The sequence below is a fragment of the Austrofundulus limnaeus genome, unplaced genomic scaffold (assembly GCF_001266775.1).
Source record: "Austrofundulus limnaeus strain Quisiro unplaced genomic scaffold, Austrofundulus_limnaeus-1.0 Scaffold318, whole genome shotgun sequence".
In the NCBI taxonomy this organism is placed as follows: Eukaryota; Metazoa; Chordata; class Actinopteri; order Cyprinodontiformes; family Rivulidae; genus Austrofundulus; species Austrofundulus limnaeus.
The window spans coordinates 16,159-27,363 of NW_013952720.1; the positions used below are offsets into that span (position 1 = coordinate 16,159).

Sequence of the window (11,205 nt, forward strand, 5' to 3'; positions counted from 1 at the left end):
ATTTAACTTAGTTAAATTATTTCATTTAAAAAAATTATGTTTTTAGAAAAATTTAAAGCTCTTATTGACAAAAATAATCATAAAAAAATACATTCCTTCGACTATAATCGTGCAGGCTTCAGGCAGCAGCGCCCCCTGGTGGCCGGCTGAGCTCCGGGCAGCAGCGCCCCCTGGTGGTTGGGTGAGCACGGGCAAGCTGGGGGATTTCCTGAGCGGAAGTAGCGGAAGGGGGTTTCCAGCGTAATGAGCCCAGTCCTCCTCCCCGACAGTCCCCGACCTGGATGCTCAGTGGCGGCTTCTGTGTCAGAAAAACCCAGCGAAACATTCGGAGCCCGGAGAACTCTGCGCCGAACCGGACTATGAGGAGTCCGCCTGAAGCCTGGAGGCTCCGCGGCTGCGCCGGCGGCACGTTGTAGCGCCCTGAATCCGCCGAGAGTTGACCGAGCTGAGGGGCTGCTGAGCCGTCGAGCCGTGGCCTGTGGAGGAGACTGAATGTGAGTTCTCTCATACACACATACACACACACACTGTAGACATACACACACACAGAGAATGGTGTAACACATCAGTAAAAAAATTAAACTTAAAACAAATTAATTACAGCCACCTGGGGGTTATTTTATGTGTTTAAATAAAAAAAATAAAATATTTTGAGCAGCAGTAAAAAAAAAAAGAGCGAAGCTAAAAGATGCTAACAGTGTTAGCATTAACAGTCCGTGTGTTTACATTCGCTCCTTAATTCAAACTGATGATTAAAAATTTATTTAAACATTTCAAACAATCTGCCTTTAAAGCGTTTTCAAACCAAATGAAGCAAAATTTAAATATCGGCTTTTGTCAGGTTTTTAAACCGTATTGATATTATTGTGTCTAACTAGCTTCTTTATGCTTAATAAAAGCAGCATTAGCAGCTTTTCACGTGACGTTTTTATTAAATAAAGGAGAAATAAAGTGTCATTATGTGACTGGTTGATTTAAATAAAACAAGCTGCTCGTGCTGGAGGTGTTGCTCATCATATTCTGGTTCATCAGGTGTTTTTTCTGCGTAATTTCCCGTTTAAAGCTCTTCTATGGGGGAGTTTTAAACACTTGGTTTCACTGAATATACAAAGTGTTTATTTTAAATACAAAATCATCATTTTATACACCTCAGATAAGCTGAGAACAGCGAGTATTTATAAGCTCTGGGAAATATTTTAGGTATTTTTTCAAGAGGTAGACAATAAGTTTAGGGATGATTTAAATACAGTGTGTAATAAAATTATTATTTTTTTTACATTTCCAACAAAGTGAAGCTTCTCTTATAGCAGCAGTCAGGTCCAGGACCAGAGGAGACCAGTTCTGCTGGTTTTGTTCTGGTCTGACGGAGGACTCTACAGGTTCTGGATGGAGCAGATGATCTTAAACCTTGTCGGTGCTTTCCTGCATTGATGGAGTGTTACCAGATGGCACTAATGCACCCCCATACCATCAGAGAGGCAGGTTTTTTAGTCACACATGGCAGCAGATTATAATAATCTGCTGATCAGAATATGAACTGAAGATGGAGATTAAAAGTTGTTTGTTCAGGACTTTTATTCTGCAGTTTTTTCTCAGTCTGACCTGCTGATAATGAACCTAATTAGTGACAAATTGCTCCTCCTGGTGTTTTGATTTGTACGGTAAAAGCAGCTAAATTTCTGTCAGATTTCCAGGTACGGAGCTAAAACTTGTTCATGCTCATAGTTTTCCAGCTTTGATCAGAGATTAAACTCTTGGTGGAATAAACCTTTCCACTAGGGTTGGGCATAATCGTATCGTGTGCCATTAATCGTCAGAAAAGCATTAATCGATTATTTTTTGGCACGATGATTAATACGATTAACGCCACCAGGCAGACTACTCGGTGCTCCTCTCCGCTTCAAATATGATGAACATTAAAATAAAAGCTCTGTAGTTTATTTATCTATCAATACTATTTAAAATTTGATCTTAAGCCTGACGTCTGTGATTTTGACACAATTTGGAACAGATTTTTACGAAGAACAAATATTTCCCACTAAACTGGTCATGTGACCAGGACATAAACGTGTCCAGGGACTCCAGGGAAATAATCGTCAAATTAATCATTGACTAAATACCACAATTAATCGTGATTAATTTTTTTTGCCAATATTGCCCAACCCTACTTTCCACCTGTCTTTGACTTTAGCCTCAGTAGAGACTTTGATAACATTTTCAAACTTATTTTAGAGCTGTTCGTAAGGCTCTGCGTACAGATTCCAAAACATTTTTTTTAAATCGGACCCCCAGTTAAGGACTTAGAGATCTTTAAAGCAGAGGTGCCCAAAGTGGCCCGCCAAGCCATTTGATGTGGCCCACCAGCAGTTGTCCTGCTTAGTAGATTGAGATATCTAGATTAGATTTAAGCCCATATATAGATTTACACACCTTATAAGACTACATGAGGATACGTTGAATTTTATCCATGTCCATGGGCTGAAAAGAAAAAAAATGTGGGCAACCACACTGGCTGCTAGCTTAATCATAAAAAATAAAACAACTTTACTTTGCATTCCATATATTATTGCGTTTGGCCCGTGCCCCGCAGATTGATTTAAATTTTAGCCCTTTCAGGGAAAATATTTTTTAATTTTGACCCTCTCAGCAAAAATGTTTGGGCACCCCTGCTTTAAAGGCTGAAAATTAGGAAGCAAGTGCTCCATTGACTTCCATTATAACATAAAAAGGGGCGGAGCTCCGTAGACACGGTGAGCGTCGCAATTTCGCAACGATTTTTCAAACCAAAGCAGAAAACAAATGAGATAAAATCTTGAGATATATTTTGAAATGCTAAGCGGAGTGTAAGCACGAAAACGAGCAACAAAAAAAAATCACAAAAAGCCACGCACTGCCGGGATCGGACAGCACATTTATCAAAGTCCTAAATGAATTTATTTAATTAGCGAAATTAAGACTTTTACTTGAAATAATGTAAATAATGGCTCAGAGTCGTGCAGGTCCAGAGGAGATGTTTGTACACTCACGGTTTTTTACGGGGTCCGACACGCGGCGGCGTCATGGCCGACAGGTTCAGCTGATATTTAAACAGAAACTCAGCAGATGAAAACAGAAACACAGATGTCTCATAAAGACCCGGATTATGACCCGTTAAAAAAAAACAACAACATTTAAAGTTCATGAGCAATTGATGTACGTGAGGCGGGACAGTTCTGGTTCTGGTTCTGGAGCCACGGCTGCAGCAGTTAAATCTTGTAAAAGCCGAATGTTGTGTTTCTTTTGTGGCTCGTTGGGAGTACTGTACCAGCTGTTGTGGGTTTTCGGAAAACCCCTTTGATTTTTCCAGTTTCTCTTTCTGAAAATAGTGCTTAGTCGTGATTTCAGTCACCTGTTTTCTTTGAAGTGACAAACCCAAACTCACAGATTATTGTAATCTGTGAATTCTGACAACTGTGAGATGATTTCATTTGAAAAAATCTATTTTTAAACAGGTTTTTACTGGTTAATCTGAAGTTTTCTCTTCACAGACAATTATAACTGTACATAATTTTATTTGTTAATTATTATAAGTTTTATTAAAACTTATAATAATAAGTTTGGTTACATTTTGACAACGTTTGTTTGTGTCAGAGAGAGAATTCTGAATGAGTGTGTTTGTGTCAATAACGCAGTGAATGGAAAAGCCCCTAGCTTCCCCACAGTTCAGCCCTGACAGGAAGTGAGGTGTGTGTGTGTGTGTGTGTGTGTGTGTGTGTGTGTGTGTGTGTGTGTGTGTGTGTGNGTGTGTGTGTGTGTGTGTGTGTGTGTGTGTGTGTGTGTGTGTGTGTGTGTGTGTGTGTGTTGTGTTTTATTAGTGAGCAGAGTGGTCATGGGATCTAACGTCACTAATATTTCCTAATTTTCTCATCAGTAATTTGTTCAATATTTCCTAAAATCTTTATTTATTTATATTTAATGTTTTGTTGGTTTATTTTTTTTTATTTTTTCACTTTTTGTGGAAAATTTGCCAAAACTAAAATCTACACAAAGAGCTGGCTTTGAGGAAAGCACATCTGCCGCCAGCTGTCATAGCAGAATTATAAAGAAAGATCAGGCTGTGTGGAGAAATGACATTTACAAACTTTTTGTCGAATATTTAACGTTACCAAGTCATAATTAGCTTGAAAATGTCTTAAATCAATCTTTCAGAAGTCTTAAAATGTGAACACATTGTAAGTAGGATGATTGTAATTCATCTCAAATATTAAAATAATTGGTAAAAAATTATTTATTTTAACATTCGCTTGCTGACATCCCCCCTTTGACATCACTTCCTGTTGTTTCACATGTAAATATCTCAACAACTGTTAGTCTGAGCAATGTGAAATTTGTTTTCTAATATATTAATAATGTTGTATTAATTCATTCATATTTCTTACAAACCTTTAACGTCACAGACACTTTAAGGTTTCATCTACAGTAAGCTGGGGTTGAGACCCCACTGTGGGTCCTAAAACTCCAAATTTTGGGTTGTTAGAGGATTTCCAGGAATTAATTTAAATTTAAAACTGACTGCTAAGAATGTTTCTGCTGTAGCTGATGAAAAAGCAGTTCGATATGGATAAAAACTATTGGTCTATTATTAGCAATATTTGAATACTTCAACCAAAAATACTTTGATTCATGAGTTTCTGACAGTTTTAATTTTTTTGTCATTTGTGTTTATTACGAAATTGGTCTTAAAAGGATCCATGATTAGTTGTAACATTAGACTTTATTTGATAAACATTTATTTTAACTGTAAAATAAAGACTGCAAAAACAATGTAGTTTGTTTAATTTTTAAAACCTCTGCTTTAGATCAACGCTGTCGTAAAAAGAAATCTGAGTTTCCAACAGTTTTGTTTGTTTTTTTTCTCTCCGAAGCCTCCTCGGGTCATGTCCTCCGGGAGGATTTCTGATGGGAGGGAAGTGCAGATCCCCCTCCAGCAGGTGGCGCCGTCCCTGGTCTCACCGCTCTCCTGCAGCCCCACCTTCACGCCGCCCTCCTTCCGCACGGCCAGTCACTGGCCTCTGTGTGAACTCCCCCCTCCACAAGGTACAAGCTCCTTCAAAGTTCCCATGGAGGTGTGGCCTCTCCACATCTGTCAGGTTGATTGACAGGTCTCCATGTCCAGGTGTTCCCGCTGGCTTCCTGCCTCTTCTCGGAGGATTCAGAGATCACTTCGTTGAAACGCCAGAAGCCAAATATCGCTGTTTGGACTGCGGGCTGGTCCTGTGTCACCCTCGTCAGACTGAGTGTGGACACCGCTTCTGTCAGAGCTGCATCAACAAGATCCTCAGGTGAGGCTGGTGCAGGTAGCTGCAGCCCCGCCCCACCCGATCCATCATCATCAACCTAACTTCCTGTTCTGTCTCCTGCAGTGGTCCAAACCCCACATGTCCAACCGACAAGGAGCCGTTGTTCAAAGACAAGGTGAGCAGAGAGGACGGGCACAGCTCCGCCCCCACAGGCACAGCTCCACCCCCCAGATCCTGGATCAGTTTTTAAACGTCTGCCCTTCGGTTTCAGATCTTTAAGGATGTCTGTTGTCACCGTGAGATCATGGCACTGAAGGTTTTCTGTCGGAGCGAAGCCAACGGCTGCCAGGAGCAGATGAGTCTGCAGCAGATCCCCGTGAGCAGAACCGTTCGAGTCCGGTCCCAGCTGGGTTGGGTTCTGTGTAAACTCACCACCTGTCTTTCCTCAGGACCACCTGAACGTCTGTCCCTTCTACGAGGTGCCCTGTCCGTTGGGTAAATGCAAGGAGAGGATGATGAGGAAGGAGATTCCCGACCACCTGACCTGGAAATGTAAACACAGAGAGACCAGCTGTGAGTTCTGCATGGCCAAGATGCCTCTGACCGAGCTGCAGGTAAGAGACCCGCTCAGGTGTGGCGGTCCAGACCAGAACCAAGATTCTGACAGGAACACAGAGTTGAAGACATTTTGTGTTTGTGAATTAGCTGTGGCGGCCGTTTGGAACCGTGTCAACTCTAAAACATTCATCACTTCTTTCGAATCTGTCCAATGATCCATGAAATATTTTGCTAACACACAAAGTTTGGCCTTTCAGAGGAGAACAAATCAAAACCAGATAGTTGTTGTTTAAAGCAACACAAACTGATCCTAAAGTGAACCAGTTGTCCATAAAGTTAAACCAAACCATTTTAAACATGCTATAAATCAGATTTTTATTAGCATTTCTGATAAAACCTAAAATTAAAGAGCTCGTTTATTTTCTCTGTACAACATTAGCTGTGACCATCACATCATGACAGAATGAGCTCAGCACGTCTTCAGATCCTGGATCACCAGGAGTTCTTTGATCTGATTCCTGATCAGGACTCGTCTCTGAATCCTGTTTCTAGATTATTCTCATTTTTTAGCTCATTCCTCAAACTATGTTTGGATAACTTTGTACAAGTTTCTGTAACAACAATAAAGACTACTCTTTTCTATTTTGTTCTGTTTTATTCTACTCTGCTCTGTTCTATGTTGTTCTGTTTTATTCTATTCTACTCTACTCTGTTCTTTGTTCTGTTTTACTCTACTCTACTCTACTCTGTTCTATGTTGTTCTGTTTTATTCTATTCTACTCTATTCTGTTCTATTCTATTCTATATTAAAGTTTATGAGCAGGAAAGAAAACACTTAGCTAACTCACAGGGAAAACAACAAAAAAATATTTTTTTCTGCCTGAAATTGTCTCTTTTTGTAGCTGTTTTTTCAAAAAGTGTTTACTAAAGTCAGTCAGATTATATTTCAAACATTTAAAGGATCTATAGGTGAGGTATGTTTTCATTATATTTTGACAAGATAAGAGTTTAATCCTCGGTTTGATGTGACATTTATGATGCAAATGAGTTGTTTTAAAACTTGTCTCAAACCTGGTGATCCAGGTCGGCCTACAGGCCAACAGCTGTGACCTGATTCATGTGGAAATCAAAAATAACGTTCAGACAAACTTTGACATACATTGTAAAAATATCCATCTAAGCAGGTTTTACAGATACTGAACCAGAGCAGAATGTGTTTGTTTCATCAGGTGAAACTGTCCAGATTATTTCACTTCATTAGATTTATTTTTAGATGAATTTGTCAAGTGTAAAATGTTATTTTTTTATTATCTGTCTGTGGATCAGTAAAACTGACACTACAGTCCTGTATGGACGCTTATATTCAGGATTCTATTTACTCCTGTTGACAAAGTAAAACACATCATAAAGTTTTTCTTTGTTTTTTTTTTTTTTCACGACTGAAACAGTTTTTTTTATTTTTAGAAACACAAAGAGACTGTGTGTCCAGCCTTCCCCGTGTCATGTCCCAACCACTGCACCTTCTCCTCCCTGCCCCGAAGTGAGGTACTCACCCCCCCCCCCCCTCCTGTCCACGTACTGTGTATTTATATTTCTGTCTCATTTTGTATTAAAACACAAACTTACTCTTGTTTTTTTTTTTTGGTTTCAGCTTTCCAGCCACCAACACGACTGCCCCAAAGCCCAGGTCAGCTGTGTGTTCCAACGCTACGGCTGCACATTCAAGGTCTCTCTTCATCATCATCTTCATCATCATCGTCGTCACTTCCTGTTCCTCTCTGGTGCTGAGCTCCTGTGTACTTGTCCTGTATTTACTCTGGACTTTGTGTACTTTTTAGGCTTTAAACCAAGACATGAGACAACACGACTCCACCTTTGCAGCCGAGCACCTGAGGATGATGGTGACCAGGAACTGCCTGCTGGAAAACAAGGTATTGGTGGAAACCTGTGCAGAGGTGAGGGCGTGGACAGGTGTGCAGAGGTTTTCAGGGATGGTTTCTGTGTCCGCAGGTGGAGGACGTGAAGGAGGAGCTGGTGGAGCGGTACAAGGTTCTTCCCGCTCTGAGCAGCCGCCTGTCGGAGCTCGAGAACCAGAACAACGAGCTCCGAGACAAGAACCGGCAGACGGAGCAGAAGCTGGTCACCATGCAGGTACGGAATGAGGGGCGGAGTTAACGAGGGTTAAATGTGAAAAATAAACTGCTTCTGCAAGAACGCAGCCCTGAAATCAGCTGAAGAAGCTCCAGATAAAAGAAGCCGAACAAAACAAAATTTAGCTTAAGCTAAATTTAAAGCTAAATGTAGAAAAAACTGACGCTAACAACTGAAATTAGCAGTACTAGTTAAAGCTAAATCTATCAAACCTGAACACTTAAAATGCTAAATTAAAGCAAAGCTTAGTGGAATAAGCTAACCTGTAGCTAATAACTAACAAGAGCAAAACAGTGACTCGATGTTAAAATGGGCAAACCCGAAGCTAAAAGCTCAAACTGTAAGAACTGAGTCTACAAACTAAAATGCTAAAACGAGTTAAATGGAAGCTACAATAAAAACAACAGATAAAATGAGCAAAACTGCAACTAAAACCTAAAATTTGCTACACTAGCTTAAAGCTAATTTTAGCAAACCCATAGTTAAAATAAAAATTATGCAAAAAAGAAAAAAGCAATATCTAAAACTAAAATTGTCAAACCCAAAGCTAAAAAATCTAAAATTTGTAAAACTTAAGCTATGTGCTAAAATTAGCAAAACAAACTAAAAGCAAAAATTTGCTAAATTGAAGCTAAAGACTTGGGCCCTGATTACACGAGACCGCTCTCTGAAAATGTTCATATTTACTGGGGTGAATACACAAAAAAAAAAATCACTTGTTTACAGGGAACCGCTGCAGGGTTGCCAAATGGGACATAGTAAAGTGTTTTATTGTTCCTTAAAAATCATCATATTTTGAGTCAAAACAGCAGATCTGCTGTATTTATGTGACTCAGTCAATCATAATCTGATTGAGAGTGTTGTAACATGAGGTGTGTGTTGTTTGGTGAAAATATGCATTAAAAAAATGTTAATTTTCTTATCTGGCAACCCTGAAACCGGTCTCATTCATGCTCTGATCACGCAGCAGCTTCATGGTCACAGTTACGTCTGAACCTGGGGAATAAACTAAAGTTTGTTTGGACCTATGATTATTTTAATCTTTTTTCCTACAAATGGCGAGCAACAGAAAAACCTTTCTGCCGTCTGTAATTTATTATAACTTGTTAGCTTAGGAAACCCTTGCTGTGCGCTGCCTGTTTGAGCACAGCTGCGGGGGGCTTCTCACCTCTGCTGGGGGTGTTACTGAAAAGTTCCACTCCTCAGACCTGGTTTCAAAAAGTGCCGCAGTCAGAAGCCGAGTTTCCATCAAGGTCTTTTACGCACATTTTGAAGTCTGGCATTTAGAACAGGCTCTAGATTAGCATCAAAGCTAAACGCTGAACTTGGCAAAACTATAGCCAACATGAATAATTAGCCAAGTCATAGCTACAAGCTACAGATCAAATTAGCAGAACTGTGACTAAAACAATTAAATAACATGGCTACCTGTAGCTAAACGCTGATCAAAACCAAAGCTAAGTAAATTCAGCAAAACATTAGCTAAAATTAGAAAACTTCTAGCTAAAAACTTGAAGCCAAAAATCAAAGCTAAAAAGTAGGATTTGCTACATCATAGCTAAAGGCTAAAATCAGCAACACTCTGGCTAAAAGCTAGAAGTAACAACACAGTAGCTAAAAGCTAAAAGTAGCATTAGAGTAAAAATCAGAGCCAGTATGTGAAGCAGATTTTAAAGAGGGGCTTCGATGGGGAAAATAATTGTGAATGAATGAATGAATGAATGAATGAATAAATAAATAAATAAATAAATAAATAAATAAAGCCAGCAGCTGTCTGCAGAATGAGCTGAACATGTTGATGAACAGCTACTGTAAGAGTCAGAATGCTGAGTCAGCGTTCAGGCTGTGTGAACGTGTCTGAGTGCTGACGGGTTCTGCTGGGTTCAGAACCTTTCTGGGTCAGCATCCTGGTGTAAACTCAGGTTCTGCTGGGCTCAGGACCTTTCTGGGTCAGCGTCCTGGTGTAAACCCGGTCCTGTCCTCGGTGTTTCCACAGAAGCTGATGAGCTCGCACTCAGAGAAGCTGCTGGAGCTGGAGCTGGAGCTGCGTTCTCTCCGCGCGCTGCGAGACGAGGTGGAGAGCCTGCGGGGCGCGCTGGACGGTGTCCGGACCAGACTGGGCACTCTGGAGCAGGGGGGGCGCTGTGGAACCGGGTCCACTCACACTCTGGGTCAGTTCACGCCCCGGGGGTGTCTGAGAGTCGCGGTCCCGGATCGGCCATCTAACCCATGATTGTCTCGGTTGTTTGCAGCCACCCTGGAGACCCAGGTGGGCCGACACGACAACATGCTGAGCGTCCACGAGATCCGCTTGGCCGACATGGACTTACGCTTCCAGGTTCTGGAGACGGCCAGCTACAACGGGACTCTGATCTGGAAGATCCGGGACTACAAGAGGCGGAAACAGGAGGCGGTGGCAGGAAAGACCCTGTCCCTGTACTCGCAGCCGTTTTACACCGGCTACTTCGGGTACAAGATGTGCGCTCGGGTCTATCTGAACGGAGACGGGATGGGGAAGGGCTCGCACCTGTCTCTGTTCTTTGTGGTGATGAGAGGCGAGTACGACGCCCTGCTGCCCTGGCCTTTCAAACAGAAGGTACAGATGGTTGTAATGAGAGCGCAGCCGGCCGGGACCACACCTGTCTCTAACCCTGAACCGCTCCGTCTGCCAGGTGACTCTGATGCTGATGGACCAGGGTCCTTCCAGGAAACACCTCGGGGACGCCTTCAAGCCCGACCCGAACAGCAGCAGCTTCAGGCGCCCCGCTGCCGAGATGAACATCGCCTCCGGCTGTCCTCTGTTCGTGTCTCAGAATCTCCTGGAGACGGGCAGCTACATCAAAGACGACACCATCTTCATCAAGGTGGGGGTCCGTCCTCCAGGACCAGGGTCTGAACCTTTGAGAGACATTTCTATATTGTCTCTAAATAAAAGGATTTGGTTCCTGTTTTCACTGAGCTCTGCATTAGTGTTAGCTCAGCATTAGTGTTAGCTCAGCATTAGTTAGCTTTACTTTAGTGTTAGCTCGGTATTAGTTAGCTCTACTTTAGTGTTAGCTCAGCATTAGTGTTAGCTCTGCATTAGCGTTAGCTCTACTTTAGTGTTAGCTCAGCATTAGTTAGCTCTACTTTAGTGTTAGCTCAGCATTAGTTAGCTCTACTTTAGTGTTAGCTCAGCATTAGTTAGCTCTACTTTAGTGTTAGCTCAGCATTAGTT

General features: G+C 41.6%; 1 protein-coding gene across 3 annotated transcripts in view; it reads left to right on the plus strand.

Annotated features, from left to right (window-relative positions):
* traf3 (TNF receptor-associated factor 3) overlaps positions 1-11,205 on the plus strand; it is a 13,229-nt gene continuing 2,024 nt past the window's right edge. The window contains exons 1-13 of one of the 3 annotated variants that reach the window (XM_014022128.1): positions 1-494; positions 4,905-5,076; positions 5,156-5,321; positions 5,403-5,454; positions 5,551-5,655; positions 5,729-5,893; positions 7,302-7,382; positions 7,489-7,563; positions 7,676-7,768; positions 7,848-7,988; positions 9,985-10,159; positions 10,241-10,584; positions 10,661-10,852. In XM_014022128.1, coding sequence (XP_013877582.1) covers positions 4,917-5,076; positions 5,156-5,321; positions 5,403-5,454; positions 5,551-5,655; positions 5,729-5,893; positions 7,302-7,382; positions 7,489-7,563; positions 7,676-7,768; positions 7,848-7,988; positions 9,985-10,159; positions 10,241-10,584; positions 10,661-10,852 — 1,749 coding nt within the window. In that variant the 5' untranslated portion in view covers positions 1-494; positions 4,905-4,916. Of the gene's footprint in view, positions 495-4,904; positions 5,077-5,155; positions 5,322-5,402; positions 5,455-5,550; positions 5,656-5,728; positions 5,894-7,301; positions 7,383-7,488; positions 7,564-7,675; positions 7,769-7,847; positions 7,989-9,984; positions 10,160-10,240; positions 10,585-10,660; positions 10,992-11,205 lie in introns of those variants that run through there. The other 2 variants (XM_014022126.1, XM_014022127.1) reach the window with 2 other exon arrangements.